Genomic DNA, 17,534 nt, shown 5'->3' on the forward strand with positions numbered 1-17,534 from the left:
TGTGTTTAAATAGATTAGAAAACAATACAAAGGGATCATTTCATTATCAATTAAATGCAGCAGCCATCCCTTCAGAGAGATACAGCAGCAATAGGTACCACAGGGCATCCCATTTTTGGATTAAACAGTGAATTTTGTGGAAGAACTTGGAGAGAGAGAGAGAGAGAGAGAGAATTGAATTAGATTGAACAGGACTTAGGGACACTCAGTAGCTGCCTGTATTAAGGACACTGGCTAAAAGTGTCCCTTTCCCAACACCTCAGCTCCAATCCCAAGTCAGGCCTGCCTTATCTCATGGAATTGCAGTCCCAAGTGATGTTGGTGGCATGGAAACAGTAAAGGGGATGGTCTTTGTCATGGGACAGATACAGCTTGGGGAGGGGAAAGCACAAACAGATTTCCCCAAAGTCACAGCAGAGGTTTGACAATTCCCAACAAACAGCAGAGTCACTGTCACACATGGACAGCCAGGAGGAGGTGTCTGTTGGGTAGATAACATGTCGGTGATTAATCAGCCTCCTTCTGCTGGCAGAGCACTGATGATGCTGGCTGCTCTTTACCAAATGCTGTCTCCACTGGCCTCCAGCACCTCTCACAGCTGGGGCTGCTTGATCATGTCAGCCATGAGCACAGACTGTGCTTGATGCTGCAATTCTGCTGCCCTAGCTTATCTTGGGGACATATATTACAGATAATGAAGTTTGTGCCATTCATCACAGCCCAGAGCATTGTTCTTTCATGAAGACTCACTGTATTCTTCCTGTTCCTGTAATAACCCAGCATTTGGAGCAGGAGCATCTGACCTCTCCTTTTCTGGCACAGCTGGCAGAGTGAGGACAGCAAACACTTCATTTTTCCTTTGGTTTAATCCACTCTAGGACAAATAGCTGATCACATGGCCTTTCTTCCTGGAGTTAATTTTCTGCTGACATATTTTGTCTATAATTTTTGCTCTGGAAAATCTCATTTTAAGAGCCTTATAAGAAGGACACATCTGGATTCTTCCGAAACATTTTTGTGATTGGACTTCATATCTTACTGGAATAATTTTCTTCTATCCTCAAGGTGGTTCTGCTGAAAGATTTCCACCCTTGAACCATAAAAAAAGCAAATTAACCAAGCCTAGAGAAAATATGGTGCAGGATTAATAGCACTGCATCTGTTTAATATTTCTTGCATTGAGTTGTACAATTCTCAAAGGCTGGCTGTTACCTGGGATCTCCTGGCTTGGTTGATCCTGCTAAAATTTTACAGTGAAATCCCATGGCAACTTACATTAAACTTGCCCAGCAACTGGGTTATTACAAAACTTTGCTGACTGCTCCATTTAAGATCCTGGAAATGATCCAATACTTTTTGTCTACATTTGAGTTAGTCTTTGAAATTAATTCTGCATTGTGATATTCCTTCTCTCTTGAGCAAACCTTTATCTGTGTTTATTTATCTTTAAAGAATTTGAAGACAAATGAAGGAAGCTAAACACAAAACCCGATGAATTTATGTACTGCAAAAGCACAAATAGAAGACAAAACATGGCCCTGATATGTCAAGGCAGCTGTGGTTACCTGCTTGCATTGGAGGAATCCATTGGTGCATGATACACACTCTCAGTGATTCTTTGGTGCAGTTGACTTGCTTCTGTTAAAGAAAAAGTAAAAAGAAGCTGCTCCAAAATGTTTCAATTGCTTCTGTTTGTATGTAGAAGGTGGGAGAGAGAAACAGGAGAGGAGAGATTTTGACTGCCACTGCAATCAAAATGGAATGCTTGTACTTAAAGAGAAAGGCATATTAAGATCTTAATGAAACCTTTTAGCTCACCAAACAGCTCACATATTTTCACCACAAAAGAGATTTCTTTCCCTACTACCTTTTCTTTTCTCGGTACCTCTTCCTAGATAACTGCATGATATTGATCTAGAGAATGGACATAATGGCCTTTTTCCCAGAATACGAGTTTTGTGGCTCACAGCTTTGTCTGGATTTAGCAACACATGTCCATCAGTCCTTTTGCATACTCAGCCACATAGCAGAATATATCCCCATCTCTCTGCAGAATTATTTTGCTCAGCATCTGGACAAACAGTAATCAGAAAATGTTATATAGTCCACTTGTTCACTCTTTTTGATGGGCCACAAGGTAGCAACAGACTTGTGCTTTATCCAGTAAATGCTGAGTGAAGAAAAATTATAAGACAGCTGCTCAGAGCCTGGATTTCTGGGCCAGGAGAGTTAGACACTGAGAAGTGAGGAAGCAATGGAAGGAGCTGCTTTCAAACTCTCACATTGCTGAGATCCCTGGGCTATTTCACACTGAAAAAGATGAATCTCCTATGAGTGAAAGAGAAGTGACAAGGGGATGGGGCAGCGCTCAAAGATTAAACTCAAGTCCTTTGTTGGTGGGGTAGAAATGCTCATGCTGGCTGGGGAGTGGGAAGCAGCTGCACTCCTGGGTTTGGCAACTGATTCATGGCCTTACACAAATCCCTTGAGCTGTGTCAGTAATTCCTTTGCCTGCAAGAGACAGCTGTGTTCTTGGGGATTGATGGATCAAGGTGTTGCCCAAAGCCTCGTTAGCACTCCATGCTCACTGCTGGGTCTGACGGGGCTGGGTACACACTGAGTGCTTGGACACGAGTGACCCATATTTTAAACTATTTATCCCATCCTGTGGCCACCTTCTCTGCCCTTCACTCATTCACCTCAGCTGGTTCCTTCCAACATTCCAACCTCCTAACAAGAGTCATTAAAAACAGCCAAACAAACAAATATCCCTCTTCCTTCTCCCATTGCAATGCTCAGTTGTAAAAATATCCAGTCTTGGATTAAGGCCTCTTCTTTTGTGAGTCATTAGAAAAAGAAACTTTAAAACCACAGGCCAAGGCATGTGCTTCCTGACACCAGTTATTGTAGTAAGGGGTTTGATTCATGTGATCATTTGGGAACAGGCAACAGGAAGAGTTGCAATAGCAAATGAGATACCATTTATATCCTCTGACTGCTGTTCTGCTGGATTCCCAATAAAGGAAAGCTTGACTATATTCATAGAGTAGGATGAAAGTCACCCTTGGATGGTCTCAAGACCAGACTGAATAAAGTCTTGAGTAACCTTGTTTGACCAATAACTGACTCTGCTCTGAGCAGGGCCTTGGACTGTGATGTCCTGAGGTCCCTTGAAACCTGAAATATTCTAGAATGGTATGATCTTAGGGCAAAACAATAAAGAACATCCAAATATAAATGCTTCAATCAGTCTTGATTCCTGTATATTTTTCTCTGGAAAATGCAAAGCAACTCTAATAGCTAATAGGTCTTGCATGCTATAGAGATTTCACAAATGCTCATCTGGGTAACATACAAGCTTAATTTCCTTTGCCTAGAAACACAAATAGAGGACTAGCACTCTATCCTATTAAATATGTACATTTTCTCCATTAGCAACTCTTTGTGGTAGCCTAAGTAACCAGCTTTTATACTTCAGAAGCAAATATTACAAACCATATCAAAGTCTCTAGATCCAGTCCTGAAACTGCACTAACAAGAATCTTAAGGTCTTTCCTCAGCAGTTCCTGGTGAACTAACCACAGTAAAATTCAGAATAAAAAGGATAAAGGATGAAGACAAGTGCAGGAACACAAGACCATAGTAGTAAACATTGTAAATAAGTGTATTGTTATGGGTTGGATTCAATTGCTAAGGCTAACGTTCGTAATTGTTTCCTTGTACCTAAGGAGGATGCAAGAGCTCATTGTCTTTGTGAAACAGGCAATTAAAATGGAGGTGACCTCTAAAGTTAAAGCACAGACACAGGTTTCCACCTTGGACAAAGTCTGCTTAGGAATTTGAAGGATGTGGGTGGAGAGACTTTGCTGACCTTGCTTTAAAGAGAGATGAGTGTATGAGAGAAGCAGAAAATGACAAGACCAAGGTGAGAGGCAATGCCAAGATTCAGGAAAAGTCTGGGGGGTTTTTGTCCTGAGAGAATAAATAGAATAGCATCTATGATAGCTATCATCACTATGTTCTTTTACTATCTGAAATAACCTGACTGAATTTTGTCTGTCTGGGATTCACTATCTTGTATAAAAAAGGGTGTCATTATCTTAGGTACTTAGGAGGCTTCAATCATTCCCAGGGTTGAACACATCACAAAGCACCTTCATAGTGACATCTCTGAGAGAGGGAAATGTCATGAGCCATGTTTTACAGGGAGGTCACTAGGATGGAAAGATGGGACAACTGACATTTAGAACATAAGGTGCGGGGGGGTGACTAGATTTAAAACAAAAACCCTCAAAGCCCAAACAAAACAAAGCAAACACGAAGACAGAGGAGCAGTTGCTGTGTCCAGGCATGGATGTGGAAGGAGACCTTCTGATCCAGGAGACACAGAGTGCACACCCCATCTCCTCACATGCTGAGGTAAAAGGATGCTTCTGGAGCTGTGGCTTGAGAGGACAACAGAGGAAAACCATGTTCCTGGGACTAACTGTGAATGGAATAGTCTGTGAGCCCTACCTCTGCATGCCTCCAGCTGGCCTGTCAGGACTTTGCGGATCTCTGAAATCCAGGTGTTTTTCAGCTCAACAGAAGATGCCTGAGGACAAAAGAGGACAAGGCAAAGCAGATCCAGTTAAAACATGCTGCCAATCACTGGGGTGGCCTGACCTGCACTGGCTCTCAGTTTTGTCAAGGATTGGAACACTGTGGCCAGCTTTGAGCAAAGCAGATGCTCCTCAAGATGGAAAAGTTACCACAAATCCAAAGTCCTGTCCTTGCTTTTCTGTCCAGCATTCCAAGGAATTTTCCATTACTTTATTTCTTCTTTTGGTCAAAATCCTGACCATTTTCACAATAAATTAGACATTTGGGTGCCTTTGAAAGTACTTCAACAATGAAGTTTTCAATGGCTATTGTTTCTGGAGTGTACAGGACAGTGAACATTCTTAAAAACAATTCAATTGGAAGAAAGTATAGCCATTGGAGACAAAAAGGATTGTCATTACCTGAATAATATAGACTTCTTCTCTGCCATTATACCAGATCTCAAACTTCTTATTATCCCCTTTTACATTTTCTGTAATGCCCACAGTGCTCATCTGTTTCAAAATAGAAAACAAGAAGTTGGAATCTGGAAAATATAAATCGTCTTTAAACTTGATCCTCTGAGAAGCATTTTTAAAAGGCTGCATTCACTTCTGACACCTTTGGAAGTCATTAAAAGTAAAATTCAGAGCATGTTATTCCTCAATATCTAATTTGTCGTTCATCTTTTTGATTACTAAAGGGAAAAAATGTTCATAATTAACCCAAGCTAATGTCTGATCTTGAATTTATCCTCTTTTCTTTTATTGCTTGACCTGTGGATCAGTTTTCAACCCCATCCTGGCTCTTGTTCACCTTGACAAATTTTCAGCTTTAGGAAGATGTTTTTTCACTTGCTATCACTGACCTGTTGAGGTGGGAGAGAAAGAGGGATGAAATAGGGCTTTGTGAGATTTAATGAACAGTCTGAAAACCCAGAAGACACAAAAAACCTGAAGAAAAAAAGTTCTAGATTTCTTAAATGAAAAATTCTTAATCACAGTCTTGAATTTCAGCTGCTACTAACCAGCTTCTCATCTTATTACTGCATTTGCTCAGGCCTCTTGTTCACATTCACATCAGCATTAATTTAAAGATTCAGACAGTGTTATGCCACCATTCCTTCTATCTCTACAGGAAGAAACTTGAAATGTTTATGTGAATTGGTTCAAGCCTTGAAGCAGGTTCTGTTGCAATTCCTGTCTGGGTACCCTGAAATAAGTTTGGAACATTACACTTGATGTTCCGTGTTAGCTGGTTAAAGTCACACCAATGTGCTTAGAGGGAAAATGTGACCTACTTGTGATTGCCACCTTAAAATGTCCTGACTCATATCTGGAAATTTCACTCTTGCAAATAAAAGGGCACTTCTACTGCACTGATTCATCTGTAGGTGTTACTGCCACAGAATATGTCTGCTCAGCTGTGCCAAGAGTAAAACTTGCATAGAACTGCACCTGGAGGATGCCCATAGGCAGAACAATGACAGATGCAGGTCCATTCAGTCTGGCTTCTCTTTATGGGATGCTGGGCAAGATCACACAAGGTGCCCCTTTGTATCAAGCTGCAAAGAGCAAGGTTCAAATCTGCAGTTGCAGGATGTATAGCTTGGTCTTGCTCCAGCCCAAAAATAAACAGGAGCTGTCATTTATTCAGGGGTGCAAAACAGCTCCAGATATGTGTACCTTCTTCACCTTCTTCAAATCCCACATCCCTGTCTTTGAGAACACCAGACTTATTTCCCTCCCCCTCCATTACTGCATTTATTACCTTTAATGAATTTTTAAAGCTATATGAAGCTGTCTTCTCGTGGCCATCGGTGTTCTCCTCTCGTTTCTTGCAGAAAAGTAGCATCTTTGTATAGAGGAAGAGGTGTCTCTGCATTGGTTTGAATCTAGCCAAGTCCTTCACCTTGTTGTGCCCCTTCTTGTGGTCAGTCCACACATTGAAGGAACCCTGCATCAACAGCTTGCCAAGCTCACTGACATCCCCCTAGCAGGCAGGGAAAAGAGAGAGCATACATCACATTCCAACCAGGGTAGTCCCAGGCACAACTCATTGCTCTGGTGGTGTTTGAGGTTCCAGGCAGAGGCATCCCTTGTGTTGTAGAGTGCACATGTTCCCTTGCTAAGCCTGTGTGGTTTCTTCCCACAACCATTAACTGACCAGTTTCCATGTCCATAATTCCCAGTTTGTCTCCCCAATCATAGTTAGCATTTAAGGTCAGTCTCAGGATCTCTTTGGATGTGACACACAGGCTGTCCCCTCTGGTGACCTCAGAGGAAGTTTCTTCTGACAAAAACTGGGTTTCAAGGTCCCTGACTCCAAGGCAGCAGGAAGGGCCAGTGCAGTCCAATACCCAAACAAAGGCTTTGACTCTGGAAGATCCAGTTTCAGCTTCCACTCTTGTACAAGCTTCCTCCATCCCTGGGCAAAACCTTGAAAGAGCTTAGATGCCTGAAGTCACGGATCAGCGCCTAGGGCTGTGTAGGTATGCAATTCCCTCCTGTTTCAAAACAGTCTTTACAAGCTTTGTCAATAATTTCTTGGCTCACCATCTGCAAACTATGCAACACTGCACAGCCCTGGGCAAAGAGGGAGTGAATGCACCAAGGAGCCGTAACAGTACCTGAGGGAGAGTGAAACTAGGCAGGAACAAGACCTTTCTAAATTAAAGCTCTTCTCTGAAGACCACTGATGGGAAAATACTCCAACTGATATATTTAGCTCAGATGTCACCAGAACAATCCCATGTTAAGAGTGGAGGAATGTGTGTATATAAGACATGGCAATGCCTATATGGTAATGGGATTCAACAAATGATGATAATCATAACTATCTTAACACAAGTTTTCCTAGGAATGCTTTGTATAATAAGTTGAGGGAATAAGCCCAGTGCATTATTAAAGTACTTACTTTCAACATTTACATGTTCTGTTGATTATAAGGTGAAGATGTTGGCTCCAAGTGGGAATGTCTCATTTCTTATACAAAGAATTGCAACCTGCTCTCCCTCTCACTCCCCCTTCTCTACCCGACCTTCAACTGCAAAACCAGAGCTTTATTAGTTACTTTTACACTCTGTATCAGGGTATTATTAGACTCTCCAAATCATTCATAAAACCTCAGCAATTTAGATAAGTTTGTCATCTCTAATATCTAGACCTCGATACTTCCTTTGTGCATACAGGAAAAAAAAAAAATTTACTCCTTGCAGTTACTATCTGGTATTTAATGAAAGGCTGGAAAATTCAAAAGTAGAATTTGAAAAGGAACAGGAATGTTCTGTTGAATTCCTGAGTACAAAACTACTCACACTTTAAAGCAAGGAATAAACAAAAGGATGACCTCAGCATTTATAGGGACAGGAATCTGGATAAATCCCCCCTATTCAGGATGTTACCTTTCTTGGAGAAGTTCTTCTTCCCTTCCCTTTACAGAACTGTTTTGATACAAATTTTTTGCTGAATTGCTGTAAGTACATACATTTCAACTGAGAAATACAGGAGGAAAGCTACCTTTCCCTTTGGGAATTAATAAGAAACAGTGGAAACTGGGAGGTAGAATGTGTGCTGTATCCATGCCCATGTTGACTGGTTCAAGTCTGCAGTAATTATATACAGGCTCTAAGGAGTTTTTCTAAAATGAACTGAAATGAGTCTGAGACACTCAGACTTAGCCACGACCATGTGCTGCTTTATTTAAGCTTGTCAGGTTTAGCAGATCTAAGATTGTATTTGTGACCTGTGGTGTTTCTCTGGTCCACAATCACCACACCAAGTCAGTGCTTGCCAGTGGCCACTGCTTCACCTTCAACCCAGTGCAGTTACTGCAGGCAGAACTCAAATTCTCATCCCAAATGTGATGCACAGTCCATGTCTGCAGCTGTGTGCAGCAATGGATCTCTGACAAGCAGTTAAATGAGCAAGCAGTTGAATTTATTTATAAAATCATGTTGGCAGCAGGCATGGATTTCTCAGCTACCAGATGCAGATGCACTTGCACAAAAGAGAACCACAGAAATCAAAACTCCTGGGGCCACTCCCATCCTGATAAACAGAGCAACTCTTCCCAGATGTTGTCTGTACAGATATCAGCACTTTCTCAGGAAATCAGATTCTGCACAAAATAGTTTTTCTGGATTACAGCCTGTTGCTGTGATGTAAAAATTCTTTGAACAATACTCAGTATATTGTTTCTTTTTTGACATTTCACCCTGCAGCTATTTCAAAATGGGCAACCACATGATTCTCAGGCCTCATTTTGCCAGGCTTGTTTCTCCTTTATGTGTCAATCACTTCCACTTCTCACTTAAGGGCTCATTTTATGTAGTCAGCACTAGTTCTTGAAAGTCATATGACTTCAATGGAGCTTCTGCAGAGACATATATTTGTGCCCTTTGATTTGTACCATGGTTATTTCACATTTCAGATAACAAGCTTGCCAATCATTGGCATGGATTCCAGTACCCACTTTAAATGAAAGCCACATTTTTCTCCCCAAGTGCAAAAGATTTGAAAACACTTGAGTTGCACAGGAGTCACAAAGTTTCAGCAAATTTCTTAAGTTAGCTCTGCCACACTTGTACCTCTCACCTACAAATGAGTTTTGGGTGCAATTACTCAAAAGTCCTGCATTTGCCCCATTATGCCCCCACATTCACACCCCAGCTCCACATGACAGGTGTGCTGTGATGTATTTTTGGTCATCACAACACACCTCTGAGTGACACCCTTCAGGAACGTGGGCACAGCATGGTCAGTGGTGACAGGAACATGGGATGCTCAGACCAGAGTAGGAGCAGCAGCAGCAGCAGTTACCTCATATCCTGTGATTGCTATCTGGTGCATGGAGTCATTTACTGATTTGATGATATCAAGCACCGTGGCCAGGGCTTCTTCCAATTCAGCAGTGCCTTCTGAATTCTTGCTGCACTTCAGCATTTCCTGATTAAAAAAAAAAAGACATGGGGCATACTTGAGAACTTCTGATACCAGAAGACACTGTAAGACAATCCTCCTGGAATTTGTGTTGCGTAAACAAAGTAACAGAACTAGCAAAAAACAAAAGAGGAACAAAAAAACCCAAAAAACCCCAAATATGACATTCACTAGTGTGGTCATTGAGGACACACATTTTGATCTTTTGAACATTTTCAAGTTTAAAGGATTCATTTAAGATGAGACAGGACCATTCTGACATATTTGCGATGAACTCCTTGCATGTCATACAATTACATCTGGGCTTTTTTGTTCTTCACATCTGCTAGAAAAGAAACTCAGTATAATTATTTCAGGTGTTAGACAATTCCCCATTTTCTTCTGCAATTAGTTCCACTACTTACTACCACTGTTAAAAATATGAATTAATTTCTAGTCTGAATTTGGCAGGTTTGACATTTTGAGTTTGGAACTATTTTAATCCAAAAGATGAGGTGCTTGTGTTCCTGTCAAACAGGGATGCAAAAAGGTAGTTCCTGCAAACCCCAAACAGCAGCAGTCTCTCCTCAAGTGCTTGGGTAACCAGGGATTAGAAGGTAAAGGCAGGATGCATTCCTACGGTACCTGCTGCACATTTTCCTGGATGAGGATGGATCTCATGAGATGTGAGCATGCTGCTTTCATCAGTATGAGCATATCAGCTAAACTGATTAAAACCAGAGGGTTGCAGTAATTGTGACCCAAAATTCAAATCCAGTCTGCCCACCACTCAAGGCACACAGCTTCTTAAGCACTTGTTTGCTACCAGTTTTTCACTGGCTTCCATTTTTGTACACTTTTAAATGCTCCTGCAGCCAGGGATGGAGTGCACCATCTTCCCAGACCTCATAAACCCTGACAAAGTAAATGCCAGTGCCAATGTGTTGTTGCTAAGTATGAAACTGGTCTGACCAGCTTCAAACCTCAATGGCTGAGACCTGTTTTGCTTGAGAATTTTACTCCTTGATCTAATCTTGGGTTTATTTACAGTCATATTTCAAATTAAAAGTAAAATCTATTTTACTCTTGCTTTCCTGGAGACCTTGACATTTTTTCCCGTCTCACAGAATAGTTCCAAGAAATAGAGTTGATGTAAATCTACTGGAATCAGTGAAGTTACATCCTTGTCTATATTCATGTTCAATATTTGGATTCTATAGTTTTACATGAAGTCAATAAGCAGTTCACAGAAATACAAGAATGGCCAACCAGGTCCTCCCATGGCTTATTCTGGCACATTTTGAGCAGTGCCATAGTAGGTGTTAGCAAGTTAAATGGCAACCTGAAATCTTCATTGCAAACTTCAATGCTAAATTTCATGACAGTACCTAACACTACTTTAGGCCCAGAGGCTTGAGAACAGCATGTAATTCACTTTCGTGACCTTTCTGTAGGGAAAGTCAGTAAATATTATTTTTAAAAACTGAGTAGATGGAGACAGAAATTTAAGCCACCACCTTAAAAAGAAAAAAAAAAAATCATTGTTTTGAGTGTATATATTTTCTATTGCCCAGTTCAGACCAGAATTTCAAGCATGGACCATTCATTGTTCCAATCAATCAAGAGGAAGTTCACATATTCACTCTGTGGAAAAATGACAATTTTGTTCCTGGCTGTGTCTTTTAAAAAGAAACAGCAAAAGGGAGTGGCTCCCTCTGAAAGGTTTGAGTAACAACCATGGGAAAATATTACTTCAGGGAGCTGAAAGAGTTTTGTTAAACAGGGACAGATGTTACTGACAGAATTTAAGGCATCAGTTCCTGTTTTCAAATTGTAAAACCATGTACTGATAAAATAAAGCCAAGCTCAATTTCTGTTTAAAGACAAATAAAACAATAAATAAGAAAATAAAATACTTACTACCTTAAAAACTATGTAAAATATTTTATATAGAGAGAGCTATACATGTAATAGTATACTGCTATTACTTAGTATAAGTACTGCTAAGTACTAGCAGCTCCCAATCTAAACTAGATTGGGAACTATGGGGAAAAAGTCTAATCTAAAATCTAAAACAGATTAGTAGCAGGAAGTCCCTGTGCAAGACTGTTTTCTACCATTTTACAACTGAAAAATGCTGAGTTATTTGCTGAAGAACTGGGTGAGGTTTTATTTCCAGGCAGTCCTGACTGATATGCAATTCTGGAAGTAAAACAAGCCATACATTGGAATTCTTTGCACTGTCATGGAGAACTTACCTTTAGCAGCAGCTGGTACTTGGTGATTCTCTGAACTGGCTTTAAGAGATAAGCATCAAGTGAGAGCTTATGATCCAATTTACGCTGACATTCCTGCAGGAGACAACATGGAAGAAAAATAAAATTGTTTATTGAAACACAGGCAAGTCACCAAGATCATTATCATTTGACAATCTGAAGATTATAAATCTGTGAATTAATTGAGACAGAAATTTGTTCCATTTGCATAGGAATTTCTGGGTTGCTTATCCCACAGTGAAAATGTATCTAAACAAGAGCTAATGTTTAGGTTCCACTTGGTGTTGAAATCTGGCATTCCCTGCTGATGAGATTGCAATCAGCTGGGAGTTGCAAAGCAGCCAGCAATTTTTGGTGTGGGTATAGCCTGCAGAGCCAGGCTCCTGTCCAGGAAATCTACCCACTGCTCTACCTGCCCAGTCTCCTGTGGAGAACACCTTGACACACACTGAGCACATGCCATCAGTATAAGAAGCATGCAGGAGAGTCTGTGTTTTACTCTAGGTTTCCTAAAGAATAGAGATACACAAGGAAAATGAGCTTTGAGAGCCTTGCACTGCTAGTCTGCAAGGAAATTCCACCTGAAAAAAGATGCTGTCTCCACACTGTCTCCAGAGAGCTTCAGACCTTGGTTTGTTCTGACAGTACTTTTCATATATTTGGAGGTCCTCCTTCTGCAAGAAAAGAAGAGTTTAGGTAAGGGAAGGAAAAAGAATCCAGAGTGTCTTTCTTGAATCACACTTTTTCTTACCTTCCATCCTAAGACATGAAGTAATTATTACATGGAATAACTCTGTATGTAAAAACATACTGAAACCACCAAACCTGATTTTTACTTCTAATTAAGTTAAATACACCTGAAAGTGAGAACTTTTTTTCCTCACTTTTCATACAAAGCAAGGAGACTGCAGACTGGAAGATAAATAATCTAACAGCAAAACCAGTATCTTTTTCATGGAGGTGAATTGATGGTTTGGAGAAAAAAAATGAAACAAAACAAAAAAGAAACATTAGAAAATTAAGCTTTATTAACAATTTTATTAATAATATTTGCACTGACTGTAATTGTTAATGATGACTAAGGTTTACCAGTTCAACACACTTCAAAAATACTGTTGGCTTTTAACAGTACAAAGATAAATTAAAAGGAGGAAGTTTGTCTTGTTGATGTCCCAGGCTAGGTGGGGGGATGTGCTTAAACCCTGTCCTCTCCAAATTAGAAGTGGGTGGATTCATTTAATTTAGCTTTGACTACACTCCAAGTGCTCTCACTAAGGTCCATGGCAAAAATCTCCCTGACTTCAGTGAAAACAGGGACAATCTCTACAACAGCCTGGAGAGGATGTCCTGGGGTGCCTGGGTGCAGAGATGGGTGTTCCCCTGCCAGGTCCTGGGCTTGCTGCCTGTGCCCCCGGGTGGCCACGGGGCAGTGCCATGGGGCTCCTGAGCAGGGCTGTGCCCGACCAGCCAGGAGCTTCTCACCCTCATCTGCACCTACCCTGCTGGATGTGACCTCAGCAAAGCAAAGCAAACACCAAAAATAAATCTCAGCAATTCCTGGATCGTTCCTCTGTGCTTTCAGCCCACCAGGCAGTTCCCATACACTCCTGCTGCAGGGAAATCACTTCCTTCTATACAATTACCAGAAGAAATCAGCATTGCTGCTGTCTTCCTCTACAGACCCGTCCTGACATCACCCTGATGAATCAGCTGGGAAATCAGAGCTGTGCCACCTAACACCACACTGTGTCAAGGATTGTGCAATACAAAAACCTCTTCTGTTGCAACTCCATAGAATATTTATGGCTCTGTTTCAAAATAGGTGCAGAGTTTTCTTCACGAAAATATAATTGTTTGTACATGTTGCCCTGGAGGGAAGTTAGCAGGGGGTAAACCCCACAAAACTAAAAATAGCAACAAAGCATAATCAAGCATTACAACTCATCCTAGCCCACAGAAACCTAACTGGACTGGGTAAGAAGAGCAGAGAGAGAAACAGACAAGAGAACTATGAGGAATAAGAGAAAAGAAGCAATTTAAACTTAAAGAAAAGGTACAATAACCAGCAATTTACCAGTAATTTGCCATAGTGGAACCACCCTATGCCAGTGCAATCTACTGCTGCCTAAATCACTGACACCTGCTAAGGCAGATACTTACATATTTAATTACAGCTTTAAGTTTTGCAATAGTGTTAGGAATAGAATTAGGCTCAGACTTTAAAATGCAAAGAAATAATTGATTGTCTAATTATTCAAATCCCAGTCTTAAATATTCCACACGTATCTACTGTCACATGCAAAGGTTCTGACTTACTGCTGGTACTTTTACACCATGCTCCTCTCTCATGCAAAACTTTCCCTTTCCACTGATTTGGACCCTGAGAGCTCTGTAAGCTCCAATGCACATGGCATATAAGCACAGTTCCAATTTTTTTTTTTGACTGCTAATTTATGGATAATTTTTGCAGTAGTCTAGAATTTAGACCTTTGAATCCAGCTCACAGGTTTCTGGTCAGCTGCTACTGTGCTTTCATAGGTGGATTCCTTTTCTAAATGCTTCTTTCTCCCTGAATGACCAAATGACCCAACTGCTGTTTCTTATTAAACTATTCCCTTATTTAAGGTTAGCAGTATGAATAAGTAAAGGGTAGTAATCCACAGTGAATCACTGCTGCCAGACACATCACCTGACACATTCTGGTAAGCAGTCTGACACACCTTTGGTTCCATCCTGGGCATTCTTGCCTTGGGTTGGCAAGGTTTCCTTTTTCACAGCCCTTTGGAAAGCAGATCAGCCCAGAGTGTCCCTCCTCTTGCTGATGAAGCATCAGAAGACCATTCTGCAAGGAATTCAGTGCACATCCCTCCTGTCTTTGAATGCTGTGTAGTCCTTGACCACACAGCTGTAAGGAAGGTCAAGCATCTTGGTGATGGCAAAATAGCTGCCATGTGGGTAAAGTTGAGCTGGCTCACTTGCAATTTAGCTCATCTGAAGATCATGCCCTAAATGAGGTCAGGCAAAGTGGGAGGGAGAACAAGAAAGGCATTTCTGGGTCGTCTTCTACCAGATTTTGCTGCCATGTTCCAGGAGACAAAGCCAGAGGGAGACTCCACAGGCTGTTTCTCCCATCACCTGAGATGCAGGGTTCACATTCATGGTGACAGCTGCTCCGGTGGCATTGGTGGAGCTGGGAGGATGTGTGGGGACATGGCAGAGGAATGGCTGGCAGGGGATGGAGTGACTCTGGCACCACAGTGTCTCACTGCAGCTCTCAGGATACTTTCAAGCAGCTCTGGAATCAGGGCTCAAAAGGCCCAGTGTGATCAGACAGAGTAAAACTCTTCAAAGTATGAATTTTTAAAAACTGTCTGTTTCCAATTATAGGCCTGTTGTTGTGGCAGGATGGTCACACCCATACAAAGGGGGACAACCTGCAAGAGTGTGAGTTCCTCCCAGAGCTCAGCATCACTTGGAACAGCAGCTGCTTCTGTTTGCCCGTCACTGCAAGCAGGGCCATAACTCACGGGGCAGCCAGAAGCCACTGCTCAGCAGGAAGGCATAAAAAGCTGCCAAATCATGGGGATCACAAACACACAACCAGACTTTTGTTTGTGCCTCCCAAAGGCAGTCCAACAGAAACAACACACTTCTGGACTTTATGTGGCTTCTTCTAAAAACAGAACATAAGGGCAGGAATCAAAGGTGCTACTGTGTGAGCAGAGACATCTCAAGAGAGAAGTTTGTGCGTTCTTAGTGCGAAATTTGAAATAGGGAGAAAGCAAATGCACAATTTAACCTCTTATTAGATAGATTTAGTGTGGTTTGATGAGGCCACAGAAACTGATGAGCTAAGGTGATGGAGGGACTGATTTTCTTCCATTTCATACCTGAACCCCGCTTTAGTGCTGTTTTCATACTGGTATAATAGTGAGGAGAATTGGGCTTAACAGCTGTTTTTACAGAGAGACTGTATTTAATATTTAAATATGGAATTTGAACCTCCTGCAGAATCAGAACATTTCTATACCAAGAATTTTTATTTAGCTGCATCTTTAGGGATATATGCAGCACATGGACTATTTTACATTTCTTGGTTTCAGAGGTCTGCATTCTTCAAAGACTGCTTTTCCTCATTTGCATAATGATTTCACCACAGTATTTTCCTGCCCAGCATCTGAATCCTTGGATAACAACATGTGCCTTAGTAGTGTCATTTACTCAAGCTCTAAATGCTAAGTTGTTGAACAGAAAATAATCCAATGGACATCTAATCACATTTACACTTGTGTGGTTCTCTCCAGCCTGACCTGTTTGTAAATTGGAAGCATACCCTTGCAAGTATCACATGCTCAAATTCCCATTAAACCTCAGTAATGTGGCAGTGCTCAGCACCTCTGACTGGTTCATCCAAATGTGGCTGTATTTAATGTGTGCTCTGGAGAAGCAGCAAATGCTGCCTGTACTACACAGTAGAAGCAGGAGGTACCTTTGACTACAGTGGACAGATTTTCCCATTTCTCCTGCCACTTCCATTTCCTGTGCAAAACACAGAGCCTTATTCACACAGTTTTGTCAAACTCTGAAAGCAGTAGCAAACCACCAAAACAGATTTTTTTTTTCATTAGTAGGGCCCCTGAAGGAGTGCTGTATAAACAAGCACCTTTGGCTGTGTTGCAGGAAAGAACTAATGGTCAGGCTGAGTGGGGGTGGAGGAGGGACATCACAGGCAGCTCTTGGAGAGAGCTGCAGCACTTGGGCACTGAGCATCACCTCAGCAGAGGGGAGAATCCCACTTGGTGAGTTGTGTGGAGAAATAAAGGGAATCGACCTCACAAAGTCTGATGGGGCTGGAGGGGTCCATGCAAGGACAGCAGCAGAGCTGGGACAGCTCTAGGGGACCAAGTGTCCTGGATTGTGCAGAGAAGAGAGAGATAAGATAAAGCAGGAACAGGATGTGTTGTCTGCACTCAGAGCAACCTGCTGTGCCACCATCCTCTGCTTATTTACTGCAGGGTGGTGTCTGGGTTACATCATTCTCCTGCCATAGATGTGTCTGATATGAAAAGCATGTCAAACATTTGGATCTCTGTTATTTGTTGGGGTTTTTTTCTTTTAAATGGGACTTAAAACACTTGTAAAGCACTGGTAACAGATCTGTTCCTGTCAGTAAACCAGGTAAAGGGTCAGATATCAGAATATATGCTTGGTAACTGAGGCTTAATTTGGGAATATCTGCTTAGAAAAGTTTCCCTCATTCACAAAAGCAAACAGGCTGAAAAGATGAGAGTAAATCTGTAAGTACTGTAGGATAAGACCATAGATATTCATTCAAACCTGAAAAAGGATATACTTACTCTTTTCAAAAAGCATCGGGCAAGAAGCTCAGGGTTTTCAATGCAATTTTCTATCTCCTTAAGGAAAATCCTGAGAGGGAGAAAAAAAGAGAAAGAATAACGTAAAATCCCATTCACATTGTATGTTAGCTTGTGTAAATCCAACTTAAAGCCTTCATTTCTGTAATGTGAGGATTCAATGGGGAAGGTAACACACCAAGAAATATATATTTTAGAAAAAGGGGATATGGCTGCCACCTGATTCCCTAAATCACAAATATTATCATATTTTATCTGCTACATCTGATTCCTCTGGCTGTTGAAATGTGTTTCCAATGTGCAGCCCAAATACCTGCTTTCCATTTGGGTATGAGGATTTTTCAGAACAGCTAGAAAAGACAGGAATGCTCTGTCAGAGGCAG

The 17,534-nt window shown here is 41.3% G+C and overlaps 1 protein-coding gene across 8 annotated transcripts in view; it reads right to left on the reverse strand.

Moving 5' to 3' along the window:
• The window catches only part of MCF2L2 (MCF.2 cell line derived transforming sequence-like 2), a 145,774-nt gene that overhangs the window by 19,757 nt on the left and 108,483 nt on the right, over nt 1–17,534 (reverse strand). For all 8 annotated transcript variants that reach the window (XM_039713650.1, XM_039713647.1, XM_039713651.1 and 5 more), the window contains exons 18-25: nt 17,134–17,203; nt 12,358–12,450; nt 11,759–11,851; nt 9,402–9,527; nt 6,352–6,573; nt 5,004–5,096; nt 4,516–4,594; nt 1,566–1,638 (exon numbers count right to left, since the gene is read on the reverse strand). In XM_039713650.1, the coding sequence (XP_039569584.1) occupies nt 1,566–1,638; nt 4,516–4,594; nt 5,004–5,096; nt 6,352–6,573; nt 9,402–9,527; nt 11,759–11,851; nt 12,358–12,450; nt 17,134–17,203 (849 nt within the window). The remainder of the gene's footprint in view (nt 1–1,565; nt 1,639–4,515; nt 4,595–5,003; nt 5,097–6,351; nt 6,574–9,401; nt 9,528–11,758; nt 11,852–12,357; nt 12,451–17,133; nt 17,204–17,534) is intronic.

Source organism: Passer montanus, unplaced genomic scaffold, assembly GCF_014805655.1.
Source record: "Passer montanus isolate IOZ18808 unplaced genomic scaffold, ASM1480565v1 scaffold29, whole genome shotgun sequence".
NCBI lineage: Eukaryota > Metazoa > Chordata > Aves > Passeriformes > Passeridae > Passer > Passer montanus.